General features: G+C 42.7%; 1 protein-coding gene across 5 annotated transcripts in view; it reads right to left on the bottom strand.

The window, feature by feature from the left end:
• GHSR (growth hormone secretagogue receptor) overlaps positions 1 to 17,792 on the bottom strand; it is a 42,368-nt gene that overhangs the window by 9,837 nt on the left and 14,739 nt on the right. For 2 of the 5 annotated variants that reach the window (XR_016393085.1, XM_089910842.1), the window contains 2 exons: positions 15,306 to 17,349; positions 429 to 7,901 (listed from right to left, as the gene is read on the bottom strand). Coding sequence is in view for 1 of the 5 variants with exons in the window: in XM_089910842.1 (XP_089766968.1) it covers positions 429 to 1,224 (796 nt within the window). In the remaining 4 variants the exon portion in view is untranslated. Of the gene's footprint in view, positions 1 to 428; positions 7,902 to 15,305; positions 17,785 to 17,792 lie in introns of those variants that run through there. The other 3 variants (XR_016393083.1, XR_016393084.1, XR_016393082.1) reach the window with 3 other exon arrangements.

Here is a 17,792-nt window from a genome sequence, read left to right as displayed (position 1 = left end):
CTCATTCTGAAGCAAAGTTTCTGGGCCAAAATAAAACACATTTTAGAGAAATACAAAGGTGGGACATTTTTCCATGAAAGAGAGAAAGGTGAGACCAGGAGAAAGAGACACAAAGAGATAGAAAGAGAACAAAGAGATAGTCAAGGGGTGGGAGGAGGGAGGGAGAAAGGAAGGGAGAGAGCGAAACATAGATATAGAGAGAGATAGAGCAAAAATGTAAAACCAAAAACAAACAAAAATAGAGAGAGAGAGAGACAAGACAGTGAAACTAGAGCTCAAGACGGAAAAAGGAGAGAATAATTAAGAAACTTACAGGGAAACAGAGACCTAGAGAAACTGGGGAGAAAGGCAGACTCAGGAAGAAGGGGAAGGGCAAGGGAAGAGGAGGGGGCCCGGGAGAGAGAGCTCAAGGGCGCACCGAGACCCACCCAGCATCTTCACGGTTTGTTTGTGGTTCTGGTCCCTGAGTGAGGCGCCCACCGCTGCCTCGCCGCGTCTCCTCCTCCACAGCTTCCTGCCGATGAGGCTGTAGAGCACAGTGAGGCAGAAAACAGGGAGGAAGAAGAAGACGCTGGACACCCACACCATGACGGTGAGCAGTCCCGAGCGCACCGCGAACTCCGTGGCGCGGCACTCGTTGGTGTCCCGAGGGTCGGTGCCGTTCTCATGCTCCACCCCGACCAGCACGAAGATGGGCCCGGCGCTGCAGAAGGCCACGGCCCAGATGACCAGGATGACCAGCTTCACCCGGCCCTTGGTGACCACCACCTTGGCCCGCAGCGGGAAGCAGATGGCGAAGTAGCGTTCGACGCTCAGTGCGGTGATGGTGAGCACAGTGGCGTAGGTGCAGCTCTCGCTGACGAACTGGAAGAGTTTGCAGAGCAGGTCACCCAAGTTCCAGGGCCGGTAATGCCAGAGGCGGACGAGGTCGAGGGGCATGCAGAGGAAGATGAGTAGGTCGGAGAAGGCCATGCTGGACAGGTAGAGGTTGGTGGTGGTACGCAGCTCGCGGAAGCGCGACACCACCAGCATGGTGAGCAGGTTGCCCGCGATGCCCACCACGAAGAGCGCCACGCAGGTGGCTGTGACGCCCGCCAGCAGCGGCGCGGGGAAGAGCGGCAGCAGCTCGTCGACCAGCGAGTCGTTGTCAGGCGCAGCGTCCCAGCCCAGGTCCGGCAGCGTGAGGTTGGGCCCCGGCTCCTCACTCGGCGTCGCGTTCCACATGCTGCCGGCCCTGCTTAAACTGGCTTTGGGATGCGGCTGCACTGAGAGGCTGGATCCGGCGCTGGTCCCGGAAAAGGTCTCCTTAGGCGCAAGAGAGTGCGAGGGAGGAACGGGCGCAGGCTCTCGGGGAGGATGCTTGGAGAGGAAAGAGAGGGGAGAGGCAGCAGCCGAGGGAAAAGGTGAGACTGAGAGCCTGGGGCGGGGAGGAGGGGAAGATAGGGAGGCGGGAAGACACACACACACACACACACACACACACGCACACACTGGTGGAGAGATGGACCGAGTGACCCACCGCTCTTTCTGGCACCTCCCCTTTTCCCCGTCCTCTCCCCCAAAGTCCTTCTTTCCTAACCCAGCCTTTGGCCGGCCTCCACACAAGTACCTGTCACCGAGGAAGCCCCGCCAGCCCTGCCTCGCCTTTGCGTTCTGTCTCCAGATGCATCTCGCACTTCCCAAAGCGTCCCGGCACTGCGAAGCTGGAGCTCGAGAGGACTCTCCCTAGCCTTGGGTGCTGCCTGGCTAGGGTGGCCCAGAAGGGCAGATCACACCCGGGGTTGGGGCCGGCACGGCGGGGAGAACACCTTCAGTTCCCGGGACCTGAGTTCTTCCTCAATAAGGGATAGAGTTGGCTACGGACCTGGTGGGGAGAAGTAAGCATGCACAACCGGGCTTGGAAAAGGGAGGTAGGGAGTGTTCCGACCTGAAAGGAGACCAGTGCGCACCTGGGAAGAGCCTCACGCAGTCCTAGAACCTATCGCCGTGTTAGCGAGGAGAAGCAGGTTCAGAGAGGTGTGGCCACTTGTCCAAGGTCACACAGCGAGTTGGGGGCTCAAGAGCTAGACTTGGCTATCCCACCCGGTGGACTACTGAGAGCGAAGGGGCAAGATGTGTGAATAAATTGTGTTTGGATTTCCAGCCCTTTGTACAGTTCCCCAACTCGGCGGTAATAGGGGATATGCTGTGTAGGAGATTACTTTTGCCTGCTGCAAACCTCGGGGAAAGAGGAAGGGCTAAGGGGCGTGTTAGCGTGGCAGGGCGTGGGGGGTAGCTGTCAAAGGGGGAGCAGCAGAGGCTGTAAGGCTGGCACGTCGAGGGCGCACAGTAAACATTTTCTGAGGCATGGACGAGAGATCAGCCTTTGGGTAGCTGTGTTCACTTGGGCAAGGCATCAACCTTTTTGTTTTAAATTTCGAGGATGTTGTGATGACCACTGGGAATGGATGCCAAATGCTGGGGACAGAGTTGGAGCTCCAGAAATAAATATAGGCGGCGTTGCTGTTATTGGGGTTGCTATTGAGGAATGGGTCAGAGGCTGCCCCTACACTCGCGAGGTGACTCTCCTGGACACGGCCTCTGCGTCCCCTGCCCAGAGCCAGGAATCGAAAACCGAAGGCGCGAGACTGGCGGTTACCCCCTAACTCACTCACCAACACGCCCGGGAGCGTGTTCAGCACCGCGGCCAGCGACCGGCCCTTTCTACCTCGCCCCACAGCTCTCCCTAGCTGAGGCTGCCCGCCCTCACCTTTTTCAGTTCTTGCCTCAGCACCACAGTCCTGCTCCACGAGGGAGCCGGGGAGATTCCTCCCAAACACAGACCCGTATTAAGCGGCTGCGCTGGCCGCACCTATTCACACTCACTTACCTGTGGCCTAAGTTCACTGTGTATGAGACAGGGCTTTCCTGAAGTATTTTAGTGGGTTTGCACAGGCCTTTGCCAGACGGTTTATGTCAACCCTGCCAACTAAACTGTTAATGCTTAGAAGTCCACAAAAACCTAAGGATGAACATATGCACACGTGCATGAAAGATTCCACACATAGTGGGAGACTGAATGAGGAAGTTTAATACAGGCAACTTACTGGAAAACATGCTACATAGGTTACCAGGGCTGTGTGGCAGAAAGTGTACCAAAAATCTGTTTCAACTACTTAAAAAAAAAAAAGATTACAACTAAGTCAAGCCACCAGTCACTAACAAGTTTTTTTTTCATCAATTATTTGACTTTAACACTTCCCACCCTACATTATCAATAGATTTATGTGTGCAGACAAGTCTCTAGGGGGAGAAAACAGACTGGGATAAATAAAAATAACATAGGAAGCTATTGTTTAAGAATAAGAATCAGGAAAATATTATGGGACATATTTCTAGTCTACTGAGTGCTAAAGCAATAAATAAGATTTAGCAACAAGCTAAAGCTGATACGTGGGGAAAATCTTCTAAAAAATCTATCATGATACAAATTTGGCATGTTGGCTAAAATAGCCAGATATTTAACTGCATTCAATTATTTTCCAAAATAAAGACAAATCTGTATTGTGTCATGAAGAAAAAACAGGGGATAGTATTGAAATTGATTCATTCATTTACAACCCGTAATATAAAAATATATAAAACTGTCTATTAGTATGTGTTAGGCACTGGGAATAACAAAATAAATAAAAGTCAGAAAGGTCCTGTATTGCAATTCCAGTACTTTTTTTTTTGCGGTGGTCTCTCCCGTTGCGGAGCACAGGCTCCGGACGCGCAGGCTCAACGGCCATGGCTCACGGGCCCAGCCGCTCTGCGGCATGTGGGATCTTCCCAGACCGGGGCACGAACCCGTGTCCGCTGCATCGGCAGGTGGACTTTCAACCACTGCGTCACCAGGGAAGCCCTCCATTACATTTTGATATGTGCATTTAAAGAGGCGTGTACAATGAGCTCTGTTGAAATATGGAGAAACAATGAATTGCATAGAGGTTCTGCCACCTGAGCTGGATCTTCAAAGTTGAGTTCCAAAAAGGTGAAGCAGAACATACTAAACTGTTCAGATGGGCACATAACCACATTGGAGGGCTTCCCTGGTGGCGCAGTGGTTGAGAGTCCGCCTGCCGATGCAGGGGACATGGGTTCGTGCCCCGGTCCGGGAAGATCCCACGTGCCGCGGAGCAGCTGGGCCCGTGAGCCATGGCCGCTGACCCTGCGCGTCCGGAGCCTGTGCTCCGCAACGGGAGAGGCCACAACAGTGAGAGGCCCATGTACCGCAAAAAACAAACAAACAAAAAACAACACATTGGAGCCTAAAAGCCCAGCATGCCTTGTCCTATGAATGGTATGAGGAGTGTTATTATGGATTCATGGATTTTTATATATTCAATGAGTACCAACCAAAATTATGGTTATTTTTTCTTTTTGATGCTTAAATTATCCTAGCTTTGTCCAATGAGATCCCCTCCAAGCTGGCTCCAGAGTCTTTTGACATGACTTACTTAGATTTTTTTATTTTTATTTTTTGGTTGTGCCGGGTCTTAGTTGCAGCACATGGGCTCCTTAGTTGCAGCAGGAGCGCTTCTTTGTTGTGGCTTGCCGGCTCTTTAGTTGTGGCATGTGAACTCTTAGTTGCAGCATGCATATGGGATCCAGTTACCTGGCCAGGGATCAAACCCAGGCCCCCTGCACTGGGAGCGTGGAGTCTTAACCACTGCACCACCAGGGAAGACCCAGACTTGCTTAGATTTTGAGAACTTCCTTGCCAGAATTTGTGGCAATGTAAGATACCCCTTGCTCACCTTGGAAGTTCCTTACTCTATACCTGGGAGCAGCCATTTCTCCAATAATCCCTGGTACCTTATAGTGGGGAATGGCGTTTAGAAACGTAAATTTGGGAAGTAGGGGTGTTTATTGCCCCTGTAGTATTATGGACTAGACCCTGTCAGTGGACAGAGCTAGGGTATATGATTTTTGAAAAAATCATGAGATAATGATGATGATACAGTAGATAAATCAGACACACCCTTAGCAAATGATCAAAATTAACATCACCAGTGTGATACTCTGGGAAGGACACAAAGTCACTTACATGGTATTCCAGCTAGGAATGCACAACCTCAATCTAATTGCAGCAAACATCAGACAGACTCAAAAGGAAGAATATTCTATTTTTAAAATTCTTCCCCCAAATGTCGATGTTATACAAGACAAAAACTGGGAAAAAGTTCCAGACTAAAGGAAACCAAAGAGATGTAACAGCTAACTGTAACTCCTAATCCTAGACTGGATCCTAAACTGGAGGAAAAAGACTTCTACAAAGGACAATATTGGGTTAAGTGACCAACTTAGAATATGGATGGTAGATTAGAAAGAAATATTAAATCAATGTTAAGTTTACTGCAGTTGATAACTGTGTGAAAGAAAATATTATTATTCTTAAAAATACACACTTAACCATGATTTATGCATCTGTTTCAGAAATATAATTATGTGTGTGTAGATAAACAGAGCCAATGACAAAGCAAATGAGGCAAAATATTAATAATAAATGAATCTAGGAAAGAGGTAGAACGATTTCCTTTGTACTATTCTTGCAACTTTTCTTTGTTTGAAATTATTCCCATACAAAAAATTAGAAGTCATAAGTTTATAGAGGTATTTCAATTCAACTTCCAATTATATACTAATGTACTTGATTTATTATTTTTTTCTTTTATAAAATTTTTTTCTTTTTTTTTTTTAGAAATTTATTTTATTTATTTATTTATGGTTGCATTGGGTCTTCATTGCTTTGCCCGGGCTTTCTCCAGTTGCAGCGAGCAGGGGCTACCCTTCATTGTAGTGCATGGGTTCTCACCGCGGCGACTTCTCTTGTTGCGGAGCACAGGCTCTACGCACGCGGGTTTCAGTAGTTGTGGCACGTGGGCTCAGTAGTTGTGGCTTGTGGGCTCTAGAGCGCAGGCTCAGTAGTTGTGGTGCACGGGCTTAGTTGCTCCATGGCATGTGGGATATTCCCGAACCAGGGCTCAACCCCGTGTCCCCTGCATTGAGGTGGATTTTTAAACACTGTGCCACCAGGGAAGTCCCTGTACTTGATTTTACATTCCTACTGAACATCCTGGCTTCTAACAACATAAAGATAATTATTTATGTTGTAATATGCATTAAGTAATTTCAAACTAATAATGGCATTACCATTAAAAGTAAACCTGACAAATAAAGCTTGAGATTTTCTTGCCATTCTCTTTGTCCTTAAAATATACCCCACTGTGTACAACTACGTGTTCTAAAATTAATTGAAATAATGCTTTTTTATGTGCGGTTATGTTATTAATTTGATATATGGTTAGATTTGTTTCAGTTACCTTAAATTTTAGGAATTGTTTTAAAATTTAAACTTATTTTTGAATATATAAATCATTCATGTGATTTGACAGTTAAAACTTTAAAATAAAGTACAGTCCTAAAGTTTTTTTTTTTTTTTTTTTTGCGGTACACAGGCCTCTCACTGCCGTGGCCTCTCCCGCTGCGGAGCACAGGCTCCGGATGCACAGGCCCAGCGGCCATGGCTCACGGGCCCAGCCGCTCTGCGGCATGTGGGATCCCCCCGGACCGGAGCACGAACCCGCGTCCCCTGCATTGGCAGGCGGAGTCCTAAATTTAAAATGAGAAACCAAAGAATATTCAGGAAAATCTTACACCTTTTTTATACTCCTCAAATGACATTATTAAAAAGAAATTTAGCCTCTGGTTTCCCTATCCTGTGTGTGTTTCTGTAAATAGGTGTGTGTGTGTGTGTGTGTGTGTGTGTGTGTGTGTGTGTGTAGCCTACATAAAGGGTAATATACTATATACACTGTTCACTATCTTGATTTTTTAATGTAACACTGTATCCTGGAATTCTCTTATATCAATATCCTTTTCTTAAATGTTTCTGTAGTACTCCATCTTGAGAAAGTTACATACTTTTGGAGATGTAACTTAGTTTTATTCAACCAATGTTTTACTGTTTTTATTTGTTTGTATGTTTTAATAATCTTTTACTGTTATAAATAATGCTGCATTTTATATGCCTACAGGTATATTACAGATTAACATAAAAATAAAATTACAGTTTAATAAAAGAAGAATGTCCTCTTCCCAGCCCTGGCAACCACCATCTACTTTCTGTCTCTATGAATTTGACTACTGTAGGTACCCCATGTCAGTATTTGTTCTTTTATGACTGGTTTATTTCATTTAGCATAATGTCCTCAAGGTTCATCTATGTTGTAGCATGTGCCAGAAGTTCCTTCCTTTTTAAGGCTGAGTAATATTTCATTGTATGTATATAGACCACACCTTGCTTATCTGTTCATCCGTCAATAGACACTTCAGTTACTTCCACCTTTTGGCTATTGTGAATAATGCTGCTATGAACATCAGTATACAAACATCTGTTTGTGTCCCTGCTTTCAATTCTTTTATGTATACACCCAGAATTGGAATTGCTGGGTCATATGGTAATTCTATATTTAATTTTTTGAGGAACTGCCATATAGTTTTCCACAGCAGCTGCACCATTTACATTCCCACCAGCAGTGCACAGGGTTCCAATTTCTTTACATCCTTGCCAACACCTATCCTCTGTTTTTTCTCCTGTTGTTTGTTCTTCTGTTTTATAATAGTCATCGTAATGGGTGTGAAGTGGTATATCATTGTGGTTTTGATTTGCATGTCCCTAATGATTAGTGACGCTGGGTATCTTTTCACATAGTTATTGGCCATTTGTATATATTCTTTGGAGAAATGTCTATTCAAGTCCTTTGCCCATTTAAAAATCAGTTTTGGGGGGGTTTTTTGGTGGGTTTTTTTTTGCTGTTGAGTTGTCCTTTTGACTCTTGAGATTGTTTGTTTTCTTGTCAATTCATCTTCTAATGATTCTGAAAGCATTGGAAAATAAATAGGAAGAAGACAAGTTAGTAAAAAGTAGTATTCCATTTTAATGGATATGATTGTAACATCCAAGGCAGTTTCAAAGCTTCGACAGATGGTGCACAGCAATTGTGCTTTACTGATAGAGTTACAACAAATTCTATTAAATTAAAAATCCCACTTAGCAGATGCCTTCAACAGTTGTTGTCCGCTCTGAAGCTAATCTCTGAAGCAAAGACATTTTTTTGTTGTTGTTTGTTATTTGTAGTGTGTTTGGACCTTTGAAATTCTAAATTTTCTAGAAAATACTCTATTGGTATTTAGGTGGTAGTTTACATTAGGAGTGTTGAGGGGTAGGAGGATGGAGGGATAAAGAAGACTTTAATCTCTGACGAAATGTGGGTTATTAATAAACTAGAGAAGATTTGTAAATGAGACATGAGTATATGAGTTTCTTTATAAAGTATATCCTGAACCTGTTTTGCTATAGATTGCATTGTATATTAATTTTAATAGAGGGACTTCCCTGGTGGCACAGCTCTTAAGAATCCACCTACCAATGCAAGGGACATGGGTTTGAGGCCTGGTCCAGTAAGATTCCACATGCCGTGGAGCAAAGAAGCCCGTGAGCCACAACTACTGAACCCATGTGCCACAACTACTGAAGCCCGCATGCCTAGAGCCCGAGCTCTGCAACAAGAGAAGCCACTGCAAGGAGAAGCCTGCGTACCACAACAGAGACCCAATGCAGCCAAAAATAAATAAATAAATTTTTAAAAAATTTAATGGAAGTTAAACACTATAAATTATTTATCTCACGAAGCTCACTAAAATAGGAGTCTACCTCTGGTTCTAATTTCCGAAAAATCCATAATTACTTATTAAAACTGGTAAAGAATACAGAAAAATCTATGACCCGGCTTCCCTGGTGGTGCAGTGGTTGAGAGTCTGCTTGCTGATGCAGGGGACACGGGTTTGTGCCCTGGTCCGGGAAGATCCCACATACCATGGAGCAGCTGGGCCCGTGAGCCATGGCCGCTGAGCCTGCACGTCCGGAGCCTGTGCTCCGCAACGGGAGAGGCCACAACAGTGAGAGGGCCGCGTACCGCAAAACAAACAAACAATCTATGACCGTCTGGGCAATTTAATTTTGTTATGGCAAGATATTATTTAATATGCAATTAAGATAATGTATAAAAATCTTTCATTTTGTAAAGTCTTGCCAAGTGCTTTAGAAAGGAGAACTTTTCCTTTGTACAAATCATGGAACATTCCTTTTGAGAACGCTAATGTGGAAAGACAAGCTGGGATTGTAAGCAGTGCAGAAGAATGCAAATAAAACCACCCAGTCTGTATTGCCTACTGGACATTTATTACTGGAGAGCTCATCACCATTTCAAGCTCATTTTACGTCTAAAGCAAATTCATCATCTCCTATCCAGTGAATGTTCCTAATATCTGTCCCTCATCTCCATTCTTTAGTTTTTAATTTTAATACAATTTTTAAAGGTTACTTTCCCTTTACAGTTATTACAAAATATTGGCTATATTCCCCAGGGTGGTACAATACATCCTTGAGCCTTTTTTACACCCAATAGTTTGAACCTCCCACTCCCCCACCCCTATACTGCCCCCCCACCCCACTGGTGACCACTAGTTTGTTCTCTGTATCTGTGAGTCTGCTTCTTTTTTCTTATATTCACTAGTTTGCTGTATTTTTTAGATTCTACAAATAAGTGATATCATACAGTATTTATCTTTCTCTGATTTATTTCACTTAGCATAATGCTCCCCTAGTCCATCCATGTTGCAGCAAATGGGAAAATTTCATTCTTTTTTATGGCTGAGTAGTATTCCATTTTGTATATATATATATATATATATATATATATATATACCACATCTTTATCCGTTCATCTGTTGATGGACAATTACATTTCTTCCATATCTTGGCAGTTGTAAGTAATGCTGCTGTAAACGTTGGGATGCCTGTATCTTTTTGAGTTAGTGTTTTTGTTTTATTTCAGTTAGTGCCTAGGAGTGGAATTGCTGAGTCATACGATAGTTCTATTTTTAGTTTTTTGGGAAACCTCCATACTGTTTTCCACAGTGGCTGCACCAATTTACATTCCCACCAACAGTGCAACAGGGTTCCCTTTTCTCCACATCCTCTCCAACATTTGTTTCTTGTATTCTTTTTCATGATAGCCATTCTGACAGGTGTGAGGTGATACCTCATTGTAGTTTTGATTTGCATTTCCCTGACGATTAGCGATGTTGAGCATCTTTTCATGTGCCTGTTGGCCATCTGCATTTCCTCTTTGGAAAAATGCTTATTCAGTTATTCTGCCCATTTTTCAACTGGGTTGCTTGTTTTTTTTGATGTTGAGTTGCATGAGCTGTTTATAGATGTTGGATATTAATCCCTTTTTGGTCATGTCATTTGCAAATATTTTCTCCCACTCGGTAGGTTGTCTTTTCATTTTGTCGATGGTTTCCTTTGCTGTGCAAAAGCTTTAAGTTTAATTAGGTATCATTTGTTTATATTTGCTTTTATTTTCTTTACTATAGGAGACAGATCCAAAAAAATATTTCTGCGATTTACGTCAAAGAGTGTTCTGCCCATGTTTTCCTCTAGGCCTCACCTCCTTTCTTAATTGTCAACAGCTAAGTCCAATCCCCTACTCAACAACCATGCAGGCAGCAAGTTCTTCTCAGTCTAATTAACCACAAGAATTTGGTAAAACTAAACTTCTTTAAAGCTTACTTTCGTTTGGTATCCTTCTTATGTAAAATACTTTTAGTGGCTCATTCTCATCTCACATCAAGTCTTTCAAACTCTGACCTTCTCAAATTCTCATAATTTGGCCTTACTCTGCATATCCAGCAAGATTTGTTCTTCATCCCGTTGTGCCATCTCTGCTCCTCCCCTCACTGCCCTGCCTCTTGCCACCTCTTTCCTCTGGCCTCTCTCTCTCCAAATCCTAACCATTGGAGTCCTGGCCCATTTCTTGCTCTCAATTCCTATGTCCCTCAGTTGATCTCCTCAGTTTACTTCCTAATTATACACTGTTGCTGTGACTTTATACCCATGAGTTGCCTCTTCAACTACATTATAAGCTCCTTGAAGGCAGCTGAAATGTTTTGTGGGGAGCTCAGTGAGTTCAGATGTGTTTCAGCCACTTCTCACCACATCCTCCATTAATGCCCTGGTCCGAGCCTCCCTAATCCCCACCAGAACTGCTGCAATAGCCAAAGGACTGCTCTCCCTCTGCTTATTCTTCCCATGCCAAGATCCTTGTGCCCTCTGCAGCCAGAGATCTTTTGAAAATACATATTTAATCCTGACACTCCTGTGCTTAAAACCCTTCAAATGGTCCCCCATTGTTCTTGAGCCCACAATGGCTGGCAAGTTTTTTCAGGATCTCTTGGAAAATATTAGGTTGGCCAAAAAGCTCATTCAGGTTTTTCCAAAAACCCAAGTGAACTTTTTGGCCAACCCAGTAGATTTCCCTGGAATATAGATTTCAACTTGGAACTCTTTCCCTCTTACTCTCTGCAACTCAGATGGGTCAGTTCCCCACGCTTACAAAGATTTACATTTCTTTCCTACTATTCCGCTGTTAATTTTGTACTCATTTATGTGATTATTTGTTTAACATTTATCTTTCTCATTAGATTGTAAGGCTTATGTGAGCAGGGCCCAGGTCTTTTGCAAGTCATTGTTGCCTGGGATTTAATAGATGCTTAATAAATGCTTGTTTAAATGAATGAGTGCACTTTTTATTAAGGCAAGTCTCTCCAAACCTAGGGCTTCCCTTCGGATCCCAGTGAACACTACACTCACTCCAGAACAAAGTGAGAATTCAGAACACTTGATCCTTGTACACTGATAGCTATATTCTGCTTTATTCACACACAAGTGGTTTACATAAATTATAAAATATAAATACGCTTGTAATTTCAGATAGTTTAAGGGGAAGATATTTTGCTTTCATTTATTTCATCTGTATGTTTTATCTAAGAGAAATATTTACTTAGAAAAAAACCTATACAAATCAAAAGCTATGTAACACTTAAAACACAGGCTACATTATCTCATTGCAAGAGGGATTTAACTGACTACTTCAGATTACAAATCATTTGAAGCTGAATGTATTGGTAAATCCCCGATCACCATTGGCATTCTCTGTTATGCAGTTATAGAGCAGAGACAGGTGTGTATAATGGCTGGAGCCATGGTGTGCTGGTAAATATTTAACAACCAGATCTTCAGGAAAAAAAAAAAAAAAGAACAACCAACAATCTCAATTTAAGCGTCTGCCAATTTCTGTGGTGTACCTACTCCCCACCATGGTCAATTTCACACCACCAAGGTCGCTGAAGGCAGAGTTTGAAAGCCATGCTAGCAAATAGCTCTTACAAGTCAGTACAAACTGGGTCCAACACGCCACTGACTGGATCCTGTATAGACAGCATAAACCTGTTGGGAGAGTCATTGACTTGACTTTATGTAGGTATCTTATGTAGACTAGGTGTCTTCAATTTAAAAACTCACAAAGGAAATCGATAAAATATATCTAATCATACAACTACGGATAAGATGAACATAGGTTTCACTCCGTAATAGGGTTCTCCAGAGAAACAGAACCAATAGGGATAGATAGATAGACAAATAGATAGATACAGTATATATAAATGAGAGTGAGAGAGTGAGAGAGTGAGAGAGAGAGAGAGAGAGAGAGAGAGAGAGAGAGAGAGAGAGAGACTTATTATGAGGAAGTGGCTTATGTTATTATGGAGGCTGAGAAGTCCCACAGTCTGCCATCTGCAAGCTGGAGACCCAGGAAAGTCAGTGGTATAACTCAGTTTGAGTCTGAAGACCAGGGAACCAGGGGAGTCAGTGGTATAAACCTCAGTTTGAGTGGAAGGAAAGGATGAGATGAGATGTCCCAGCTCAACAGTGAGGCAGGAAAAGGGGGTAAATTCCTCCTTCCTCTGCCTTTTGTTCTATTCACACCCTCCCTCAATGGACTGGATGATGCCCACCAACACTGGGGAGGGCATTCTTCTTTACCGATACCACAAATACAAATGCTAATCTCATGTGCAAACACCCTCACAGACACCCGCAGAAATAGTATTTAATCTGGGCACTCCATAGCCAGTCAAGGTGACATAAAATTAACCATCACACACTCCTTCCTAGAATAATAAAATTAAAAGTTGCCACTTTCAGAAGGTAGGATAAAGCAAATAAAAGAAAGTACTGCAGTTAATTTTAGATCAGGGTAGGCAAACTTCTGTAAAGAATCACATAGAAAATATTTTAGGCTTTGTAAGTCATATGGTCTCTGTCACAACTGAAATGTCATTGTGGCATAAAAGCAGCCATCAACAATACATCGAAAACAATGGATGGGGCTGTGCTCCAATAAAACTTTAAAACTTTAAATATGTGGTGGGCCGATTAGTTTGCTGACCGCTGATGTAGATTAATTAGATTAGTTATAGAGGTAAGGGATATTGATTATTCCAACTACAGTGAAAACCAACTTGCAGTTGGAATCCTCACAGCCTAGATGTTTATTTAGTCAGCTCTCCAAGCAGTGATGGACTCAGGAATGGACATGTGACCTAACTCTGGCCAGTGAAACAGGAGAGGAAGTATGCTGAGGGGCATCTGGGGAAAGTCTTCCCATTCCTCACGGGCAGCTGTCATTCTGCCCCTTTTGGACTTTATCTTGACTAGCTGTGACACCTAGAATTACTACAACCACCAGCCTGAGGATGAAGCCAACACTGAGGAAGGCAGGGCCAAGAGGTGGAACGAGCCAGATCAACCGACCCTGGAGCCTTCCCTACCTCTGGACTTCCTGTGATGAAAGATTAAGTTTCCTATTGCGTATGTCTGTCACAGGTGGGTTTCTGTAAATTGAACTAAAAGATTCAGTTTTGTTCCCCCTTCCCCCCAAATTTCTTTTAGTTACAAATGTAATACTGAACCACTGACTCCTCCATGTAGGGAATTTCTTGTCTCTTTTAAAAGGCATAATCACAACATTTTCTCTTTCCCCGAAAGTCATCAGGGGTTGAGACTGCCATGTCAAATCAGAAAAAAAGGGATAATATTATCTAGTTATTCTTCAGTATGTATTCTCCTTCCACAAGGCAAATACCTGGAAGGTCCCAGCCCTGCTTTGGGAGCCATTCCTTCTAGGGTCTTCCTGACTCAACATGGCGGACACTGTCGACCACTTACTTTGCAGCAGTTCCACACACTCATCCTCCCTGAGATCAAAACTTTGACATTGTTCAGTTGTCAGGAGACTGCATACTTTAGAAAAGCCTGGACCTTTCCCCACCCCTAGGGAGGATAATCTTAATTTATCTCAGCCAATCATGGAAATCCCATTTTCCTTGCCAGGGGATGATTTAGGAATGGGCACGTCTATAATTCTGAACAGTGAGTGTGGAAGAGTTTTTCTTATTCTTAAAAAGGGATACAAGGGAGCCTTTAATGTTGTGAAGTACTTACTTAAACTTGCTGCAGTCATCCTGCAAGCCCGTGGTCAAAAGTCAACATTATGAGCAAAGCACAGCAGAAGAATGAAGAGACCTGGCTCCTCAGTGATGGCAATGAGCCACTGACTTAACCACGCCTGGAATCACCCTACCTCAGGCGTTTTATGCTATTGGTGCCAACTGAGTTGATCTCTTAAAAGCTACTGAAAACACACCAACTGGAACACTCACTAAAAAGTTGCTTTGGGCAGATTTCATCTGGTTTCCTCCACTTGCCTAAACAGTTTAAGAAGGAAGAGCATGATGTTACTTCTGCACTGATCTCTCTCTGAGAGATGCACTGGCAAGTGATTTTAGGGAATCTATGAAGACTGTATGGCTGCAGACTTATTTTAAAATATTAGGCTAGGGACTTCCCTGGTGGCGCAGTGGTTAAGAATCCACCTGCCAAAGCAGGGGACATGTGTTTGAGCCCTGCTCCGGGAAGATCCCACATGCCGCGGAACAACAAAGCCCGTGTGCCACAACTATCGAGCCTGCACACCACAACTGAAGCCCAAGAGCCTAGAGCCCGTGCTCCACAACAGGAGAAGCCACTGCAATGAGAAGCCCACGCACTGCAACGAAGACCCAACCCAGCCATGAATAAATAAATAAATAAATAAATAAATAAATAAATAAATAAATAAAATATTTGGCCAGCCTAATAAATAAGCCAGAATGTTTTATACTTCCAGGACAAATCCACATTTGTATATACTTTAGAGTACAGGCTGTTAAATCAATCACTTTAAAATTTGCACCAGAGATTATATTAAAATAATGAAGTCTCTTAATAAATTTAGAAAATTTATTACGAGATAATTTTCTGTCATTGCTTCACTCACATTTTCAGGTGATTTGTTGTTACTTAATTCAGCATTCCTTAACTGTCAAGTCAAAATATGAGAACCAGTTTTTGGTAAAGTAGTTTTGTTCTTATTGTCCCATCTTTACCAGCAGGAAATGTTTTCAGTTTGTTACAAAGCCTCTTCTCTCATGCTGTATATGTCAAATACTTGCTTTTATTCCTTTTTGTTTGGACACGTTTTAGAGTCCTTAGAATGTGGTGATTATGACTTCATATTGCACTGTCACAAAGAATAGTAAAAATAATTATCTCATTAGTATAAAGAATATGGAAAATCAGATCTATCTGATGCCAATGTATATGCTAGCACATTGCACTAAACAGCCTATTTCCTAAGAGATAATATTAAAGGACTTTGTTTTTGATTGGGGGCAAGTGTCACAGAAATAGGTTATGCTCATCGTCGAGTTGGTGGAGCTTTGCTAACACTGCTTTTTGTTTGTTTCCCAGAATTACATTGAGACGCTCATCTTCACCTAACCCCCTGCTTCTGTTCTAACATATACCAGCCCAGTGGCAGTTCAACACTTGAGCTGCGGAATCAGACCAACCTAAGGTCAAGACTTGGCTCTTTCACGTACTAGTTCTGTGCCCTCAGTTTCTTCATATGTAAATGGATAATTATCCCCATCCTTCCATCACAAGGTTTCTGTGGGAAATAAGTGAACATGCAAACAAGAGTACCCAGAATAGAGAAAATGTTCAATAAATGGTTCCTCTTCCTCTTCCACATTATTATCTCCCTAGAGTGAAAGCTGCCCCCAGTGAGAAGGCTGCCCAAGTGTAAACAGCTTTTGCTTTTGTACTGTATTTCCTCCAGGGCTTTTGTACTGTATTTCCTCCCAATCTTCATCCACTGTCTGCACCTCCCCTGAGGGAATCGGGAGACAGAAGCATGGGAAGCTCATAGGAAAGGAGAAAATCTACAAAAGGGGAAGCAAAGGATGCAGAAGGCAAATGACCAACTTCACAATTGATTCTGAGGATACGTTCAGTTCACAGAGCAGTCAGGAGCAAATTAAATTTAGTAAATTGAATCAAATTCTTAAGGTAGAAAGGAAACTTATCTTTTAAGGAAGTTTGTGATGAATCTCTTTTTAAAATAAAGACTCTCTTGCAATCTCTTGAATTTATCCATTTCATAAATTTGGGGGTTTTGTACATTGATTGATTTTCACTCAAAAGAGGAAGTATTTGAACCCTGTTTTCTAGTTACATATCTATTTTAACTAGGTCATTTTAAATTTTGACATAGATATGACTTTGTAGTGGATTTTAAGAATAAACAGGAAACTGAAACGGAACTCAGCATAAAGACAATTAAGATGAGGTTATAATACTAGAGGTTTTCTTTCACTTTTCATATTTTAAAAGGAGCTTACTGAGTCCTTAAAACCAGCTAGGCAGGGTATCAGCACTTCACATGTATTAAGCATTTCCTCACAACTCCCCCTGCAAGGTGGGCGCTCTTATCTGAGACACTGAGAGTCTGCCATTTGCATCCTTGCCCCCTTCACTTTTGGTTTTATCCAAGTTGAGAATTTGAAGTCATTTATTCTCTCCCACCCTTAAACACTTTGGGCTTTGAGGAAAATAAGAGAACCTCGCCACCTGGTGGCTGCTCCTGGTTTGTGGTAATAAGGCAGCCCCTTTCTGGTCTCAAGGAGAGAGGAGAGAATGACTCCGCCTTTGCTACTCAAGTCTCTCAAGGCACCTCTCAAACAACTGTGCTGGCCTCTCCTTCAGAGTCACTGTCTTTAACAATCCCTTGCCTTGCTCTGCCCAGGTACATTCTAATAAAAACTGAAGTAGCAGGGTTTTTTTCTATATTCTTCAAGTGAGGAAGTTCCATGCGACAGAGTCCAGCAATGATGGGCCAGAACACCCCTAATTTTATTTCATTTTCAAAAAGATCAGACATTCAGTATTCACGTTCTTTAAGAAGGGATTCACAGTTGGCCAGGAAATTGTCATTCTAAAATATCCACTTCATAGCTGCCTCCTATCTTGGGCTTTAATCTCTAAAGCAAAGAAAGGTACATGTAGGTATCCCTTGTTTTAAAGAATTCATGGAATTAAAATGTTGCATGTAAATTGAGTTTTTGAATTTCTAACCATAATGATTACCTGGGTACATTGTTTTCTTAAACACTTAACTAATAAATTGCAGCTTTTGAAGTTTAGGTTTCTCAATTCTAGTTAGAGGTTCTATTCATGATTTCCAATTGCCTGTCGATGGATATGTGCCCAGCTATATCAGAGTCACTTGGGGAAATTAAAACACAAATACAAAAAGATTCCTGGGCTCCTCTCCAAAGATGTTGATTCAGTAGGTCTGTGGTGAAGCCCAGGCATCAGCATTTCTAAATGCTCCCCGGGAAGTACTGATAAGCCTTGAACTCAGCTTCGCTGACCATAATAAACAGTGTTGGTGCTTTACACACAAATTAGATAGTTTTCACTC

Source organism: Delphinapterus leucas, chromosome 4 (assembly GCF_059928025.1).
Source record: "Delphinapterus leucas isolate spDelLeu-1000000601 "Yukka" chromosome 4, BTC_Dleu_Yukka2, whole genome shotgun sequence".
NCBI lineage: Eukaryota > Metazoa > Chordata > Mammalia > Artiodactyla > Monodontidae > Delphinapterus > Delphinapterus leucas.
Note: the sequence above shows the minus strand (reverse complement) of the source record. Positions and strands in the feature narration are given on the sequence as shown.